Source organism: Falco peregrinus, chromosome 1 (assembly GCF_023634155.1).
Source record: "Falco peregrinus isolate bFalPer1 chromosome 1, bFalPer1.pri, whole genome shotgun sequence".
Lineage (NCBI taxonomy): Eukaryota > Metazoa > Chordata > Aves > Falconiformes > Falconidae > Falco > Falco peregrinus.
In genome coordinates, this window is record NC_073721.1 from 80,709,995 (window position 1) to 80,728,982 (window position 18,988).

The 18,988-nt window shown below is 40.0% G+C and overlaps 1 protein-coding gene across 10 annotated transcripts; it reads left to right on the forward strand.

Moving 5' to 3' along the window:
• Positions 1–1,226: 1,226 nt before the first annotated feature.
• On the forward strand, positions 1,227–14,919 carry PTGR2 (prostaglandin reductase 2). 10 transcript variants are annotated; one of them, XM_055815898.1, is made up of 11 exons: positions 1,252–1,322; positions 1,870–2,051; positions 5,846–5,914; positions 7,351–7,469; positions 8,764–8,955; positions 9,893–10,063; positions 11,084–11,293; positions 12,089–12,210; positions 13,493–13,580; positions 14,327–14,366; positions 14,697–14,919. In XM_055815898.1, exons 3-11 carry the CDS (start codon positions 5,878–5,880, stop codon positions 14,759–14,761), a joined length of 1,044 nt encoding a protein of 347 aa, XP_055671873.1. In that variant the 5' UTR covers positions 1,252–1,322; positions 1,870–2,051; positions 5,846–5,877; the 3' UTR covers positions 14,762–14,919. The 10 variants fall into 10 exon arrangements, with proteins under 10 accessions (XP_055671864.1, XP_055671873.1, XP_055671892.1 ...); XM_055815917.1 differs by having other exon boundaries at positions 1,870–1,980; XM_055815880.1 differs by lacking the exon at positions 1,252–1,322 and adding an exon at positions 1,425–1,631.
• Positions 14,920–18,988: the final 4,069 nt, after the last annotated feature.

Genomic DNA, 18,988 nt, shown 5'->3' on the forward strand with positions numbered 1-18,988 from the left:
CTACATACAAGATAAGCCCATTTGAAACCACGGGGACAATGAAGACTTATTTTCAGTGCATTACACTAGTAAGAAGTTGACCTATCATTAGATCAAGTGATACTAGAGAAAAAAAAGTATGGATGTATAAATCCCTTATTAAGATTCCTCATTTTTTCCCCTAGACTGTTATAGTTCCAGTGATGTTATTTCAACTAATATGAAAGGCAAAATTTTCTATATTACAGTGGCACAAATGTAAGTCATTCTCTTAGACATGTATTATTAAACCTCTACGGGTAAAGCTCCAATAGAAAAGGCTTTGCCTGCCTTTATGTGAGAGGCAGAGTACAAAGTCATCAGGATCATTAGTTTGGAAGAATTTTTCCAGTATTCAGTGGTCACTTTGAGTCTGCAGTAATTTCCACAGACTCAGTGGCCACTTCATGGACCTGTTTGCCTTTCCAGCATGGCGAGCCACCACAACGTAGGGCGAGTACACAAAGCAATCCAGTCAGGCAGCGCCAGAACCTGAGCCCCACCCCGGGAAAGCTCTGGTTCCTCAGTTATTCATCCTTCTACAGCCGGTTCTTTCAGTAAAGATGCTTCTTCATCTGTATTCCACCATAGCAAAAGCATGTATATAGTAAATACAACATTATAATTATGCAATAGCAACTTTGCTGGAATTCTACAAATGGCCATAATACAGCTTTGTATCGCATCAGCGAACAACATCTCATCCACTAGCAGTCCCAGGGACGAAGTACCTCTCAGCATTACCCTCTCTCTCTCCAAGGAAAACACCCCATGAGCTGCAAGGGCCTCATAATACAGACTTACATTGCATCAATGAACAACACCTCACCCACTGGAAGACGCAGGGAGAAAGTATCTCTCAGGGTTACCCTCTCTCTGCAAGGAAAACCCCACAGGAGCTGCAAGCGCCTTGTCCCAGCACCTCAGCAGACGGGCCACCATCACCTCACCTGCACAGGCGGCCGGGCCGCGAGGCAGGAGACCCCGGCCCACAGCCGTATCACCCACTCCCCGCGACACGGGAGGGCAAAACTGGGCACCTGGTGCCGTAGAAGACCATCGGCGGCCCAGGGCTGAGGACGCAGGACGCAGCCGCAGCCCCTGCCCCTGCCCCTGCCCCTGCCCCTGCCCCTGCCCCTGCCCGCCCCGCCCCGCCGCGGCCGCCCCGCCCCGCCGCCGCTCTAGGCCGCGCTCCTCAGCGCTTCCCTGTTTGAGGCGCGCGCGCATGCGCGCGGCGGGGCTGGGGCGGGGCCGCCCGCGCGCCCCGTGACTAACGTGCTGGAGCGCTCGAGGCGCGGGTCAAGGTGAGCGGGGGCCCTTCGCGGGTGGCGCGCGGGGCGGCGTGCGGTGGGGGCCCGGCCCGTGGCCGTGCGCGCGCGGGGAGGGGCGGCGCGCGCTGAGCGGCGCGGCGGGGCCTCGGCGGCCTCCGCGGCCGGGCCCGTGGGTGCCCGCCGGCCCCCTCGAGATGAGCCTGCCGCGACGCCCGGCGTAGAACCGGGAGGCCCTGCGGCTGCGTCCCGCCTGGAGGGAGCTTGGCAGCGCCCTCCGAGCCCTCCCCCTGCCCTGCTGCCCGGGAGCCGTTTCCTCAGGGGAGAGCGCCGCGTCGTTGCAGGGTAGGCGGGGGCGCAGGTGTGACGGTAGGAAGGGGCTGCTGTAGGGTCGCCTGCTCCCTGGAACAGGAGCTAGTTTTACCCAGTCTCCGCATTGAACCGTGGCGCGGGGCAGGGGAGGATCCCAGAGGAAAGGAGCCCTCGGCGCCCAGGACACGGCCTCTCTGCGGCTTGTGGAACTGAACGTCCTCCATTGCTTCTGACCTCTCGGTTTCTCTCTCTCACGTTATTCTGTCTGCAGCTTCTGAAACTGGTAGAACCATCTGCAAGACAGTCTTCAGTGGCTCTTCTGCCTTTGACAGCAGTGACTTCTAACTTGGTCTTTGGTCATACCTAGGAAAGTGGATAATCGGTACACTCTTTGGGATTGCTATCATGTGGGAGCCTGAATACTACACCACAGGTTTCTCAAAAAAATATCAGGTGATGCTCCTGGCTTTCTGGGAGCAATCTGCATTCTTCTGTTCATTCCCAACTTGAAATTCTGCTGAAGAAAACCAGGCCTTTTGTGTTGGAATGTTTACAATTTTCAGCAACTCCAATACAACTTTTTATTTGTTAAAAAAAAAAAAAGTATGCCCAAGAGGAGGTAACTGAGAGCTTTCAGCTTTTCTGATGCCTGGATCTGAAAAAGTAAAGTTTATTCAACCCTATTATGTGTAGGTGGGTGTATACTTTTGCTCTGTATGGCAGTCAAATTTGATAAAAATATCAAACATATTAGGCTTCTTGGAATATAAAAAGGATGGCTGGATCAAGATCCTACTACTATTGTCATTCTTCCATATTCATCTGTTTCTTTCTTGAGGGAAAGACTGCAGCCCTACAGTGTGTCAGGGAATCCACGTGGAGAAAATACCTATGGGAGGAGGAACTTCACACCAGAGATTTCAGAGATGAGACATGAATCACTAGAAAATCTGAATTTGTTGGTTCGGTTCATGAAAGTACTTAGCTTTTTATGGCATGCGTTTTTCTCCCTTCATGATAGCTAGTGTTGATACTAGCTTCTTTTTGAAAACTTTAGTTTGGAATTAATTAACATTCTTCAAGTGTAGAGCTGCTTAGTGGTGTGACGGAGAGTTTGGTGCCTAATCCATTACATTTGCTTTTCCATTTCCATTCACCTCACCTTACCAGTTGAAGTTACCATTTTTTTGCTTTTTGCCCAGCCATTCACATCAGTTTGCTTGGTTGTGTCTCATCTATTGTTCACAGTTTCTCTGGTTCTCTTTCCCCATTCTATTTCTCACTTTCCTGCTTTACTAGCCTTTAAGTTGCTATTCTTGCCATGTTTCTCTGTTCTCCCTGATTGCTAGTGCCAGTCCTTCCCATCTTTCCTTCCTGCATGTTCCTCATTCAGAGTCATTCCTCCTTGAAATGTCTTTCCTTGAGTTTCCTCTGAGGATCCTCATTCCAGCCATTTTGAGACCACAGTTCCAGAAGACTTTCAGTCTTACTTGTCCTCCATTTAGACTGACTGCCACCTAGGCCTGATACAGGAGGGATAAACTACCTGCTCTTCATTTTTCTATTAGGCTGCACCTGGCATGGGCTCTAACAAGTTGGAAGCAGGTGAATCTTTTTGGCAAAAGCATATGTAACTGTAAACAATGTCTTATGGGCAGTCTAACAAGAAGGTAGAGGAACCAAGCCCAGGATAAACAAACTGGAGCGTTTTAGCGCTGAGGAATTTATTTAACATTTTTAAAGGGACCTGTCATGTCTCTGCAAAAATGGGAAAAGAAAAGCAAGGGGAGAAAGGGGTAAGAATAAAACTGGGCAAGAACATACTAGAGACTCCCCTGAAGGTACTGCTGTTGTGCTGCTTAATGCTTCTGTTGTACTTGGAGGGTGGGACAGGTGATCTTGGCATAGAATGATGATAAAACTTATAATGGAGTTTCACTCCATTTGAGTTCAAAAGTAGAACCATCTCATTATTGTTGTTTGGAAAAGCTAAAAAAATAGTAATGCATGTTGCTTCCTGTTGGTCTTAAAAAAATATTCAAAAGCATGTGTCATATTGGCATCATGCATATATTGAGAAGGATTATGTATATGATACAAATCCCCTTTATTTAACTTTTAAAAAATCTTCTCTTTCTCCAAAAGCTTTCCTCAGTTTACGGTGCTAAAGGATGGTGCCTCTAACTTGCTTTCTTTAGTCACTTCTGTATTGTTTATAATGTGAGGAAAGTTTGATTGTTTGTTACTATGTAATGATATTGGTATGAACATTTGCTTGTGTAATGGTGTTAAATAACCATAGAGTTATAATATAAATTTCCACCACAGAGTGAATGCAGTTATATTTAGAAGTAAATGTCCATTTCCAGTGTTGTATTTTACTGTGACAGCTGTCATAGAATGAGTGACAGTTCAGTTGCCAGCCTCCCTTTCTGCCCACCCACTCACAGTATCTGGAAGATCTTCAAATTGAATTTGAAGGCTTCTCAACACAGCCTTCTCAACAAAAAGCTGAGAAAATGATCTGGGAAATCAACAGTGGTTTTGTTCCCTCAGAATGTCAGGCATTCAAAGAAGTAATCTGAACTTAAATTGTATGCTTTTTCCCCTCATCTTTCTATGCTGCTCTGTATTGCTTTTGCTTTCTTTTAATATGTTAAGATCTATGGGTTTTTTCTTTAAAGACCTCTATTTTTTCCCCTGTACTATTATAGCAGATATTTCAAGCATGTGTTGGGCACAATAAAATTGCTTTTCATCACCTTTTTTGTTGTTCAGATTGGGTTTTTGTGTTTTTATAATACAGGTATTTAGTTTCAGGATAAAAATTGAGTGAGTAGCGTTGATGGCGGACGTTTCTGTAAGGCATGAGCTGTAAAGCAGTTCTGCTTACTCTGTGTGGTTTATGAACAGTGGATCAAACCCCTAACACCATGGACAGATTTAAACTGACTACAAATAGTGATCTGCCCAAATTTCATGTGAGCTGTCAAGATTGCTGGCGGTTTGTATTCACCGCATTCTTAACTTATTTCTGCACAGAGTAGTTTCATTAGTGGTTATAAACTTCAGCCAAGTTCTGTATGTCTACAAATTATTTACTGGAGTAAAGTTGTTGTTTTAAATTGCACTGGGTACATCTGACAGTTTATAAAATGCTTATTGTATTAGCACAAATTCTCAGATGCTAAGACAGTTGCTCTAGGGATAACAACTGTACCACTTCAATGTAGTTTTGTTAGGCAAATGTTATCAGGAGGAATTTGGAGTTTTGTTCTGAAAAGTATTTTATAAGAGAAGTACAAAGTGATGTGCCCATGATCACACAGAAAGTATATAGTAGAGTACATTTATTCCAGAGCTGTGTGGATATAAAAATCCATTGTTATGTTTCTTTAACTGTTAATTCCTGTATTTTCAATGCTCATTTTTTATTTTTTAAACAGTAACTAATAACTTAATCAAAGTGTGGGGTTCTTTCCTGTTGTTGTAGACTGATATTCTACATTGTTCTGTCCAGAGAACTGTGCAGGTCACTTATTTTTCACTGATGTGATGCTTTAAAACACATTTGAGATCCATTTCTCATAGTTTTTCTAAATCGCTTTGGCAGCTCACAGTTGTAAGAAGACACATTTACAGTCCTCTTTTAAACTGTTGAAATTCAAGGAGAAATTTTTCAGTAAAACAGATCAAACAGTGATCTAATTCTTTCTTACCTTTGAGCCAGACCATTTCATAGGAGAAAATGCACTGCTAATAGAAAGACTTGCTGTTTCATATGGAACATCTTACACGGCAATCTCTTTTTGTCATGTATCTGCATAGTGCTATTGCTGGCATGAGTGCATGCCTTTTAGTGAGTTGCATCTGACTTACACATGCAAAGCTGCCTCGGTGTCTTAGGTGGGAGCAATGTTCTCAGCATGGAAAGCAAACCAAACGCCTCTCCTACAGCGTAGCACAGTAGGGAGTGATGATCTTACAAGGAGCACAGTACATTATAATTTTCAGTCTTTCCAGAAGGTGCTAGTGTGACATTGTATAAAATCACAGCTTTAACAAGATAAACAGGGAAACTATTCACAAGTTTGTTTTTATTTACATTTATATGATTCTTGGTCATAGATGCTGAAGTTGGTGAGGCACATATTTCATCCCACTTCCAAATTACTAAGTACTTCACACCATACTATCTTTCAAGAAAATTTATGTTTCAGTCCTTGAAACAATGTTTTCCTTTGCAGGAACCCAGTGTGAAATTGCTGCAAAAGCAGGGATGATTATACAGAGAGTAGTGCTGAATTCACGCCCCGGTATGTATTTCTCTCCAATAAAGGAGCAATATGTTCGTTATGGTTGCCTAATGCTCCAAAATGGTGAGCGGAGAAACAGACACTAACTTAAGAGTTACTGACATTGATATATCTTAATACTGCATGCAGCAATAAGTAAAGTTTATTTTGAGGTGTATTTATTTAGTCTGGATATACAGATTTCTAAATTCTTGGGTGAGAAAAAAAAAGATTGTCACATAAAATGTGAGAAACCCCAAAGTGAAGAAACATGACCAAGCATTGCTTTTTAGTTCTGACATTTATTCTTTTTGCATTTTAAGAGATGACTGAAATAGTGTTTTGTTACTGTTAATTTTTGTTTTCTTTTAGTAAATATTAAATCTTTTATTCCTCCCATGTTTCAAAGTATTTATTTTTTAAATTTACACTCTTGACTATTTGTTTACTTCCTTGTTTACACATTTGCCTTGTTACGGATGACAGCATAATATTTCAAATAGTGAGTTTATAAATAGTCTGTTGTAGAAAACCCACATGTGTGCATTAAGTTTTTGGGGCAGTATTGTATGCTGCTCAATGCCAAAATACTCCTAAGAGGTAAGAACTATTGTGTGACCTGTAAATAAGTCTTTATTAATGCAAATCTAATTTTTCAGTGGTAGCCTGCTATAGTCACCCAGTCACTCTGACTTAAAACATACATGGGTATCTGTCTCTCTCCCTTTAGTGCTGGTGGTTCCAGTTGTTAGTCTGATTGATCCGCTGTATGCGGTACCAACCTGAGGATGAAGCCTCCAGGTCTGGGGCTCTTGGCACACATTTTATAGGTGTTTCTGGGAAGCTTTAATTTAAGGAGGTCCATCTGTGACTGTGAAGAGATGCTCTTGCAGCATATGCATGTGCGATGGCAATGGTCTGTATTCCCCCAATCTCACTGAGTCAAAAGAGACTGAAAGGTGAGGGTTTAAAATTTACCTAGTTAAAATGTATGGTCATTTGCTACTCACAAAATAATACACAGTGGTTTTGTTATGTGAGAGAACTCCCAATGCATGTTTTTGTTTTGAAAGTTAGGGGCTTTTTAGTACATAGGGTATATAGACCCATTTTTTGAGCGTGAAACCTTTTTTCTTTTCCCCCTTTAATTTGCCCTAATTGTTCATAAAAATTATGTGTAGCAAACAGCACAGAAACTGTCAGTCAGTGCAAGTGCTTGGTGCCGACCCAGGTAAATGTAAGGTGACAGATCAATGGGTCTTCAGTTTGGATGGTGGTAGCGCACCCATTTAAATCATAGTCTGTGACACAAAATCCAAATTTTGTTTGGTAGTTTTATACCCAAGTAAAGATAGACCCTAACTTGTTCTAAAAAGCACTGTCTAAGGGCTTCCCATATTGATTAAGGGAATCTTTATATTGATTCATTTATTTGTTTGACTTTAAAACAATTCTAGGTAAGAATGGAGTGCCAGTGGCTGAAAACTTCCGGCTGGAACAAGGTACAATAGCAGATACAATCCAAGCAGGACAAGTGTGCGTTAGAACCCTTTATCTCTCTGTGGACCCATACATGGTAGGTTTAAAATATCTTCAACTCTATACCTGTCATGATGTTTAACACCAAAGTTACCAATTATAGCACAAATGTATCTCTAGTATAACAGTAATTCTGTTCATTCTGATGGAGTTCTATTGGGAAGGAATTTGGCATTAATGTGCTTGCGATATATATAGGAATATGACTATAGGACCAGGAGGAGACTGTGAGCCCTGGTATACCATTACAAATTTGTATCAGCTTTTTCTGAACGTTGTCTTTTTTATATGTACATTTTTAACTTTTTTTTTTCTTCCCCATGGATGGAAATACTTTTTAATTGAGGGGTGTGTGGGCAGAGGAGGAATAATATTTCATGATGAAGCAAGGGAGTGACATGATCAGGCAAAAAGATTCCAGACAAAACACATAAACGAATCAAGTTAAATGTTATTTGGCTATTACCAGTTTTGTTTACATATGAAAGTCATATTTTCTCCTCAGGTGGGTGATGGCAGAACAAAATGTGTCAATACTTTGTAAACAATGACAACAGAGAGAGGATGAGTGAATGAAGCCATAATGAGCACTTGAACCTAATTCTGCAAAACTGTAGAAATCATGTGCTTGGGAGAGTTTGTTGAAATGGAAGTGAAAGTAGGAGAATCAGGCAGACCTGGTCTGCTAATATGTAAAAGTTTGCTATAAAGAGAATTCTGATCTTTTGTTCCTGCACAGATGAAGATAGTAGGAAAGAAGCATTCTTAATGTCAGGAAAGTGCATTTAGCTTGGAAATTAAGGAATAGTTTAAGAATCGTGAAGTACTAACTCAGACTACAGGGGGAGATACAAAGAAAAGACTTCAGACTTCAAGATGTTCCTTAGAAACTGATCTCTGTTGGGGTGGTCTACTTAAATTTGACTGTTCTTCAGTGCATAGGCATGGACTGAGGGACTTGTGGGTGGTTTTTTTCAATCCTGCATTTCTATGGTTCATCCAGTTAAGGAATGGCATTTACAGGATTCTTGTCAGACCCAAGCCAGTAGTCTTCGGTTGCACAGCTGACTTTGAGGCAGCGTCTACAGAACATGTTGGCTTTGGTAAAGCTGCTGGAGGTGATAAGAATTGTCCGTCTTCCTTTTGTACTGAGCAAACAAGCGGGGAAAGAGGGATCTACGAAAAGATGATGAATATTTGGGGCTTACTGAGAGATTTTTGAGTAGCCCTTGTGTTTGAAGTTCTAAACATATCTCATCCCCAACTTCATTTGAAGTTATAAACAAATCGTGTGTTCCATCAAAGCCTTGCATTAAAGCCTTGTCTTTCAGCGCTGCCGAATGAATGAGGATACTGGCTCCGATTACCTCCTGCCCTGGCAGCTGTCCAAAGTTGCTGATGGTGGGGGCATTGGGGTTGTGGAGGAGAGCAAGCATGATAACCTTGCTAAAGGAGACTTTGTAACTTCCTTTAATTGGCCCTGGCAAACAGTGGCAATTCTAGACGGAAGCTTGCTACAAAAGGTAATGTAAATGCAAAGCCCAGATTGTCACTATTTTCTTTTATTAAACCTTTTTTTTTTTTTTTTAAGTAGTGGCTAATGATACTTAGTGAAAAACAAGCCGATATTTTTGAAGCAACTAGTTCTCAAAAGGCAGCTCAACTCACAGGTGGCAAAATTTATATAAATTTCTCTCTCTTCTTAACAAAAGTGTAAATGCTTTTGATGGTTACCAGACATGTCAGTATTATTCCAGTAGTTGGGTTTTAAATCAATTTCCATGAAGCTGCTTCTGTTAATTAATTCTGTAAATTATTCTAATTCTAGTAGAATTCCTGATCCATGAGAGTGTGGTCATATGACATGAAAGGCTTCAGATATATTTAATTAAATTTATTTTACTAACATATGTTAGTGAAAGCTTTTACTTGAGGCTTTACATCCACAGAAGAAAGGGTATTCAATATTAAGTTGAAAGTGGAGAGGAAACAGTCCATTAGGACTATTGTGTTGATCATCCTCATGTAACACAGAAAATTATTGTAGTTTAGGAATGTATACTTTCCAATAAACTCATTCCTTTAGGACCCTTTGCCACTGATATGCAATCACAGTATTTGATAAAGCGGTGCTGTTTTATCCTTAACGCTGGCGTAGGGGTAATTCACCATTGCTGGAAACTTTTCTCCCAGCTGCCTTTTGACAGGTGCATCATTTAAGTTTTTGTGAGCGACTTGGTTTAAAAACATTTTCTAAAACTATAGAAATGTAATCTTTGTTTCATTTTGTATGAACTTGTTATTAGGGTAGAGCTAGTTTATAGATAGCTTGTCCCTACCAGTTGTACCTTGCCTGGTAAATATCCTGAGTTGGTCTTCTATCCTCAGACAATCAAATAGCAAACAGCAAAACTGCACCTTAAAAAGAAATGAACACCACCATGCGTTTCTGTTTTGTAGCTTGTTCCACAGCTTGTAAATGGACACCTTTCCTACTTTCTCGGTGCAGCTGGCATCACAGGACTGACAGCCCTGCTAGGTATAAAGGAGAAAGGACACGTGGCTGTGGGTGCAAATCAGACAATGGTGGTGAGTGGAGCAGCTGGTGCCTGCGGCTCTCTGGCTGGCCAGGTAGGTAGACTTAAGATACACAAGCATACTGTGTTGCCGAGTCTGTTTTCTGATACATGCTGGTTAGTAAATGTACATATAAAATCTAAAATGTAAAAGTGAGCAGGAGTAACTCCATGGGAAGGGTCTGTTTCACAGATTTGGCCAAACTCTCACTGGGAAAGATTTTAGGTGTGAAACTTGTTTCATGAAACTGGGATAGGAGAAAACGACCCAAGGTGATTACTTGTCCCTAGCATAAATAAAATAGATGATACAAATACATGTGTATATGTATAGTAATCTGCTGTTTGATGAGTTGACTGGCAACTTTCATTTTTTCTGTATTAGAAAATAGTCAGTAAAAAAAAATGTAATGAACCCTTCATTGTGTTGTGTTCCATGATATCCTTTGTTTTTTGAGATTTACAGCACTTTTATTCTCGTTAGCTTTGCAGAACTTGTTACAGTGTGTTTGTGTATCAGTGTCTGTGCATATCTACAAATGTACACACACATACACGCATATGGAAACATAAACACAATAGATATTAAGTAAGCTTAAGACTTACTGATAAAGAGAAGCTATGAAGAAATAATGCATAAGCAAATCTGTGAAGAATGTATTTAAATAAATTATTGTCCAATCTTTTTGGCCTTTTATTAGCTATTTTCTTTTATTATGGTACTTGGCAGATGGTCATTTTATACTATCATTGGCTCTCCAATCCTGCCAGTTGTTGGTGATGACTCAGACTAGATCTCCTGCAGTCAGCGAGTTTGGAAAGATGGCAGATTGTGATTTTTATCTGCCCCTTCTCTAGGTGTGAGGACAGAGTGACAAGAGGCAGTTGTGTCGCATGACAGAGGAGATGGGAGCCTCTGCTGAACTTTGCTGCCTGGGGTTTAGTGGGTGGGGGATAACTGATAACACCCCTTAGGCCCCCTGACTCCCACTGGTACCTTTATGCAGATGAATGATCTAACTTCTCTTTATTGTTTGGGTTTTTTTGTTGTTTTTTTTTAACTGTGTGCCTGCAGATTGGCCGTTTGGAGGGCTGCTCTAGAGTTGTGGGGATTGCTGGCACAGATGAAAAGTGCTCCATTTTGGTTGAAGAAATGGGGTTTGATGCTGCTATCAATTACAAGAAGGGGGATGTGGCAGAGCAGCTACGTGAACTCTGCCCGGGTGGTGTGGATGTTTACTTTGACAATGTTGGTGGAGACATCAGTGATGCAGTTATAAGTCAGGTGATTATACTGGCTGTTGGGTTTATTCTAGTAAATCTCCAATGTCTGCATGTCCAGCTTTGACTCGGTTCATACAGGAGACAGCAGAGCAGGCTTTCCACTTCACTGATCTAATCCAGGTGCTGATTCTGGTCTTTAGGAGAAATCAGGTATTTGAAATCAGTGTCTGTCATTTGGACTAGCCTGGCAGTATAGTGATAGAAACACAATTTCCGCTGCTTGTCTCTTGCTTCTTTGGCCAGGAGACTTGGTAATATTCTAAAACCCCTTGTCTGTCAGTGTAGTAATCTTGTGTTTTTTCAGCTTTGGTTTTCTGGTTTCACAAAAGACCAGCTCTGCTGGGCCTCCATAAAGGCTTTTGACCAGCCCTCTTCATTGTTAACATGAAAATACTCTCTCTTGGTGGGGGAGGCTTTGGTGGCAATGCCATCTTTGGGAGCTCTAAGTCACAGCTGTATCCAACAGCTGGGTGAAACTTCTTTGTCCTGTTGCCCCTCTCCTCCTGACAAAAAGGGCACATGGTAAGATAACAGTTTCTCACATTCCTTGTATTTGATGCCTTTTTAAATTACACATAGGCTGCATAGAGTTTATTTTTCCACTATTGCCCTGCATTTGAATGTAGTCATAGGTTGAATGGGACTGACTGCAATTTTCCCACTCTTTTCTAGGAAATGTGGCTTTAAATAAGGGTACCCTTCTGGAAATTTTGCAATATAATCTATTGCATCTCTAGAAAATGTAGTTTTTGAGACCAAGGAATGTAATTTTCCTTACTTTGTGCTGTCCCAACAGATGAATCGGAACAGCCATATCATCCTGTGTGGACAGATATCTCAGTATAACAAAGATGTGCCATATCCTCCTCCACTGCCTCCTGACATAGAAAAAATACAGAAAGAAAGGAATATCACAAGGTACATTTCTTCACCAGAACTTGTGACCAGGTTCCAGGTAGATTGCACATGTGATGTTGTGATTCGAGTGTTCGGAAGGTAGCCTGTAGATCCGCAGTAGGCACGTTTTACTGGAACAGAATATTAGCATAGTAAAAAAGGAAACGATAATCACAATGTCAGTAAATCCTTTCTCTTACATTTGTCTGTATCAGCATAAAAAATGCGAAAGAATGTTGTTACTTGTTAACATAGTTGTGTGTGTTTGTGGTTGCTTGATTTAGTCCTGGAGTCCCTGACAGATTCTTCAGTATGAGGGAAGAACGTGTTTCCATGGTTCTGTTCTCGGATGTTTTGCAGAGTGCCTTCTCTCCAAGTGTAATAGTTCAGGCAGAGAGAAAACCAAATAATTTTAAAGTAAGGATGCAGCTGACGTGGTAATTGTATCGAAATCTTTTGTGTTTGGGGTTTTATTAGATAATGGATATGTAGGTGTGACAGATACATACAGATAGAACGTTGATTTTTGTTCTGACTCTGAGAATTGCTGAATCTCCTACCAGGATTCAGGTGGAGCTAAGGCAGAGATTATGAGCAAAGTCTTAAGAGACTTTTCATTTGTTGCACTGCAGAAAGTTAGGGAGACTTTTGATTTCCGTGCAAACAGATTGACCTCTTCTAACTAACATTCTTTTCTTATCCCTGTTACTGTTCTCTGCGCTTTTAAAAAATGGATAAAAATACTAAACCCCACCATGCATAGTAGAAGGCAGTGGAGAATTTAGTTGGTATGTTGCTACAAGTAATTATCATTTTTTATGATTGTTTCAGTTTCTCTTGATTGTTATAGACAAATGTGACAGCAGGATATGCAAAATTCTGTGGAGCCTGAAAGTCAGTTTATACTCGCCATCTAGTTGCAGGTCCATAACTTATTCTTCCTACCACAAAACAAAACACCAAACACCCTCCTGACACCCCCTGCCACCCCCACCCCCCCAAAAAAAAAGGAATTCACTCACATTTTATGGACATTTGCTTATTCTGGCAATACTACTTGATTTTTATTACTTTTCTCCCTGGTACTTTAACAGGATAACTTGTCTAAGACCGATGTTACTGTAAAGCTCCCGCAGCAGGGAGCTGTCTCAATAAGCTGACAAAGCTCAGAGTTAGGTCTCATTGTAATTAGTACTCATAACCCTTCAGTTTCAATAACGCTGTTTCCTGAAAAGATTTGTAAAGATTTCAAAATATGCGTACCAGCATTTCTTAAGTCAAGGCTCATTCTTGTCTTCCACAGGGAAAGATTCTTAGTGTTGAACTATATGCACAAACAAGAAGCTAGTGTATTACAGCTCTGTCAGTGGATCCAAGAGGGTAAACTGAAGGTAAGAACTTTTACATTTAATCTATGGCCTTTAATACTATTTCCTCAGATCATGGGCTGACTACAGGAAGTCCAATTTCTTTTCCCTGGCTCTCTTACCATGCCTCAGGATTGAGCAGATTTTCTTAAGAATATGTAAGTATAATTGAAAGCTTATTAAGTAGCACTGTTTTAGTAGGTACCTGCTGAGGATGGCATGCCTGTAATATGACAGACTTTTCTAATTACACGCTGCTGATATCTGTATTCTTTCTTTCAGCATAGGGTGCAAGGGCTTTTTTACTTAAGGGATCAGACCTTCTAAAATACGTACTTTCAAATACCTGATTAGTTAGTGTCCTGAATGCTTTTGGGGATCTTGTCTGAAATTTTGTTTCAAGCTTTATAATCAATCACTGTTTATTGTTTTGTGATGGGTAGGTGCTTTATCCATCCCTTCCCTGTGAATCTGTCTAAATTATTTTTTGATTCTTTAAGTGATCATTCAGTTTTCTTGGGATAATCCCGAGATATGAAATGTTGGCAGGGGCAGGGATATTCTAGTTCTGATTGAAGAATTAAATCACCTACATGTTTATCAGAAAGTATTTCTCTTTTGATGAAAGCATCTGGCCCAAACAGAGCACTGTCCACTGTAGCAACAGAATTATTTACATTTTTGTAGTTTCTTTGGCAGTTTCATGGCACATAACTAAGAAATGTTAATCTTGTTTGAAGAAAGCTAAAAGGATTTGTTTGCATTGACAGGTCAGAGAGACCATTGTAGAAGGCTTAGCAAACATTGGTGGTAAGATTTTTACACCATTTTCTAAGAGTAATAATCTGATTAAATACAATGACAGTAGAGGTGAACTACCTCCTTTGTTTCATTTGCCAATTCAGATTTGTGCATTTTATCTAAACTGATTTTTATGTTATGTTTATTACAGACTAGATTTTTTTTGTTTCCTTCTTAATTTAGCACATCATTAAGGATAAATATGTCTGGGTCCAAAACATGATCCTCCTTTTTGGACAGCTGTTTGATACATTTGCTCCTACCACTTTTTTTTTCTTTTTTAAAAGCTACTGGTCACATTTTGCTTGGCGCTAACTTTTTTCTTTATTTCTCTTGAAGCCGCTTTCCAGTCTATGATGAATGGAGGCAATATTGGAAAGCAGATCGTCTTGGTTTCTAAGTGAAAGTCATTGCTTCAGGAAAAATAGTTGGATTCTATCTCTAACAGTGAGCAAGTTTTTACTTAGGCTAATTTCAATTTTCTTAAATAAACTATTGACTTGTTCTGTATGTACTGAAAGCAGAGATTCTGGGATGCTAATAAACTAAATAGAACTGGAAACAGGAATGTAATCCTTGATACTAGAAACTAATAATACGTTCTTTGACACGATTTAAACAGTTGCTAGCTAGCACATTTGAAAATATTTTATGTTATGGTTTGAAAGTTAGAGTGTCCCAGGGAACCATTTCCAAAAAGCAATTTGTATGCAGCCACCTAGTTTTAGTTGTTAGAAGAATTTACTAGCATAATGTGCACCATTCACATGCTAGTTTGTCTCAGTGCCCAGAAACTTCTCTAGGAATTTTTAATTTACTAGTGTAAGTTTGCCCTGACAGTCCAGTCAGTCTGGCTAATTATTTTAAAATTTAACCGATCTCATTTTTACAGATAATTGCAATGAAAAATTCAATTTCTAGAATTCAGCGTTGCTCATAACAAAGGTATTTCCACTTTACCATCTGGAACAAATTTCCACTGACCTTGTTGCCCACTTCTTTGCATTGTATCATTATATCCCCTATTTTCAGAGCACTTGAAATCTAATTCAGTTACAATTCCATCTACATGCAACCTGAGACTTTAATGAGAGATGGGTTCAGATGTAGGATGAACTTTATTTACTCTTCTCAATATTTGCATTCCAAACTTAAGTGAAGTTTTCTTTTTAAATTCCTTTTTAGAAATCTACTCTATCTTATTTTTATGGTAATCTTCCCGATTTCAGTAGTTTTTCTGCTTTTTACACCTCTCCAAGATGTGTACCACAGGACAATCTTAAAACATGTTGCTTGATGACAGAAGGTAACTTTGCAGACAAGTGACCTTCTGTTCCCTCAGTAACTTATCTTGGTTCAGAACTGTTGGTCAAGCAATGCTCTTTTGCCATCTCAATAGGGAAACTTGAAAAAATGAGTCACCATTTCCAAGTTTGACTATCATAACCCCAAGCCAGATGGGACTGATGAGATTAAGTGTGTGTCTTCATAAGCAAGGAACAGAGAAGGGAACAGATAATTATTTTAAAGAGATTAGAATTCCACTACTGTGTACATTTAGAAACACTTAACATATTTATTTAGAGGATAGGATTATTCATATTGGTTTTGTTTTTAAGTTGTTTGCCTTTGAGAAGCGCTTCCAAACAGCAGGGTCAGCTGAACTATCCAGAGAATGGATTATGTAGATTTGTGTGAGTCACTACCTAGGCCAAACTACATGGAATCCAAGGACTAGGAAAGAAACACTGTACAAGAAATTTGGCATTTTATAAATCATTTGGTGTGCTGTGGAAGGTAGGCGAGTATAAAAAATGCCTGATATGGTTGTGAGCAATATGAAAAACAGTCCTTTCATTTCCTAGTTCTGAAGCTGGCCCTGATAGAAGGAAGCATGCAGTGATGGATGCCATAAACTTGAGGAAGAGAAAGACACCTGCAGTATAGCAGGTCTAAAATCTTCCAGCATGCATTTTTCAATTGCTGGTTCACTTGCAGCTAGATTGTGAATCCACTGTCAGCATAACTAACTCAAGCAGCATTAGTAAGTGTTGCACTGGGATAGAAGCCAAATGCAGTAAAATGAGTATGATCCTAGTTGGCAAATGAAGACAGAAAGCAACAGGTGAGTGAAATTCTATGAATTTCTGCATATTGACTGCTCATAGATGATAACTCAGTTGTGAAAGTTAAGCAGTGCAGGCTTGCAAGGCTTGGTAATTCATATATCCATTAAAAAGAGGCAGGAGGAAATGCAGTGATCCTGAGCACTGTCTCTAGGCTTGGATTCCTGTCATGTCTGCTGTATTTAATGGGGAGGGAGATGATGGAACTACAATTTCCAAACGCAGGTCTAAGGAGTGTGCTGATGTGTCCATTGTCCCCTTTCCTTCCTTTCCTCCCTCCCACTTGCTCCCACATGCATATGCCTGATTGATAGGAATATTCAGAGTGAAACAGCGTCACCATCACCCTATGCACCCTATATTCTGCATTCAGTTTTTGTCAGGCAGCAGATGAACTTTAATGCACTTTAAGACACTTAATCTTTCTGAACAAGTGTCCTCATTCTTATGTTATCCGAAGCCTGGGTTCTTCACCCAGTGTGAAGAGCTGATCCACACAGTGTCCAGATACGTGTTTATTGCAGGCCTGCACAGAGATGGGTGCTAGGTGGTAAATCCACAAAGCTAGCACCCCTTTTAACACACGGTAAAACTTTTTATACCCTTTGAACAATTGTTTACAATTACATTTAGTCACACTTGAGTCTCATTGGTTCTTAAGAGCCTTGTCTCCACCTAAGGTACAGCGCTCTTTTTTCACCTCACAGGTTCTGTGGGGAGGGGGCTTTGTTAGTAGGGGGCTCGCTTTGCTCAAGGGTGGATCTTTTAGTGTGCTAATTAGAATGGTTCACACATAGTTCAACTAATTTTCTGTTTAGTCTCAAATTCTTTCTTGTTTTTCACTATAGATACTTAATTTCCCCGCCCCCTTTTTTTTTTTTAAATAAATAATTCTTGTATCGCAGTTCATTCCTAAAGGAAATAGCAAAATGCAAAAGAGAACAGTCCACTCTGTGTACATGACCAACAATTAACAGTCCACACCCCTGCAGCAAAGCTGGTCTTAACATGAGGCTCTGTTGCTACTACTGAAAACTTACCAATGCAAGAGTATTTTTACAAATGAGAGTATTGGTATTGCCATTCCTGCTGAGTTGAAATAGTATCAGTTTTAATTAGGAATGGAAAGTCCTCCATTTAATTGGAATTTGTGTGTGTGTAATTGTACATAAATATATGTGTTGTTTTTTGGGGGCATGGTGTCACCATGGTGTTTTCCTATTCTTTTCCACCTCCGAAGGGTAACCTCCTCCCACACACAAGTTTCAGTGTCCTGTGGTATGCATTTCCCTGTATTTGGCTTCCTCCAAGCTATCAATTTTAGTTCATTTTCAACAGCCTGTTTTGAGAAAAATGCCTTTTATTCTTAAAACCGAGGACCATTCTTCTGTTTTATTTCAGCCTGCTTGGAAGGAAATACATCATAGGGTAGTATCCAAAGCAAACTAATTAGATACCTGTATATTTCAAAAGGGACTTCCACTATGAAAAAACCAATACAACCCCCCCCCCCCCCCATATCAATACATTTGTGTTGTATGAATGTAACAAAGCAATCGTAACCATAACAAATTTTGAACATATTTGCTGAGGAGCTGCTCCAGAGTGAGCTCATCTCTGGCACTGTGAGTTGACTCACCTTCCAGGAATGATAGTCCTCTAGGAAGTTACTTTTCACAACTGAAACAAAATATGATAAAATTGTAAAATTCCCAGCACTATTACTTTTACAGCAATTACTTAGCAATGCACCCAAGTCATAAGCCTGTTAAGACCTGATGATGTGAGAGCTGATCCAGAATCAGGTCATGCTGAGATACTGACTCAGGCAGCTTGCTTGCAGCAGCATTCCTATAGTTAGGTAAGCTATGACAGCCATATAGGTTCTATCTGCATTAGTCAAATGGCTTTAGAGGGAAAAAAAAAAATAAAAGATGGTGACAGGCAAATTATACCTTACCCTGGTACCCTCAATGTTTAGGGTTCTCACAGAGGCATTTCTTTACTTGTGAATCCTGGCTTATGTTACCTCTTAAGAATAAATACAAATCAAAGGGTGAAAATGTTTTAAACCAAGCACCCACAGTTGTAAAAAATATTAATACATATTTTTTTCACCTTGTCTTAATGTCTTAGTTATTGTAATAGTGTGACTCTAGCAATTTTACATTTAGCACTGTAGGAGAGGTCTCATTTAACAAGGTGTGACAAATATTGGTAACAAAAAACCAAGATGCTTTGGATGTAGTAGTCACTGGCTGCAGAAGACCAGCATTTGTGAATGTTTACATGAGTGCTTCATGTAAAGCATGAAGCTCTACCTTGTGAACATGGTGAGTGATAGTTGTAAGATCTTAAGCAAGGGCAAGCATGAATTCAGAGTACGAGTTGTGTGACCACAGTAAGGTACTAGAAATTCAGCTATACAGTCTTTATAAATAAACATTTCTCATTGCAAAGGGCAACAAAACTTAAGTAGTATTGGGCAGAGAGACGTTTTTTTCT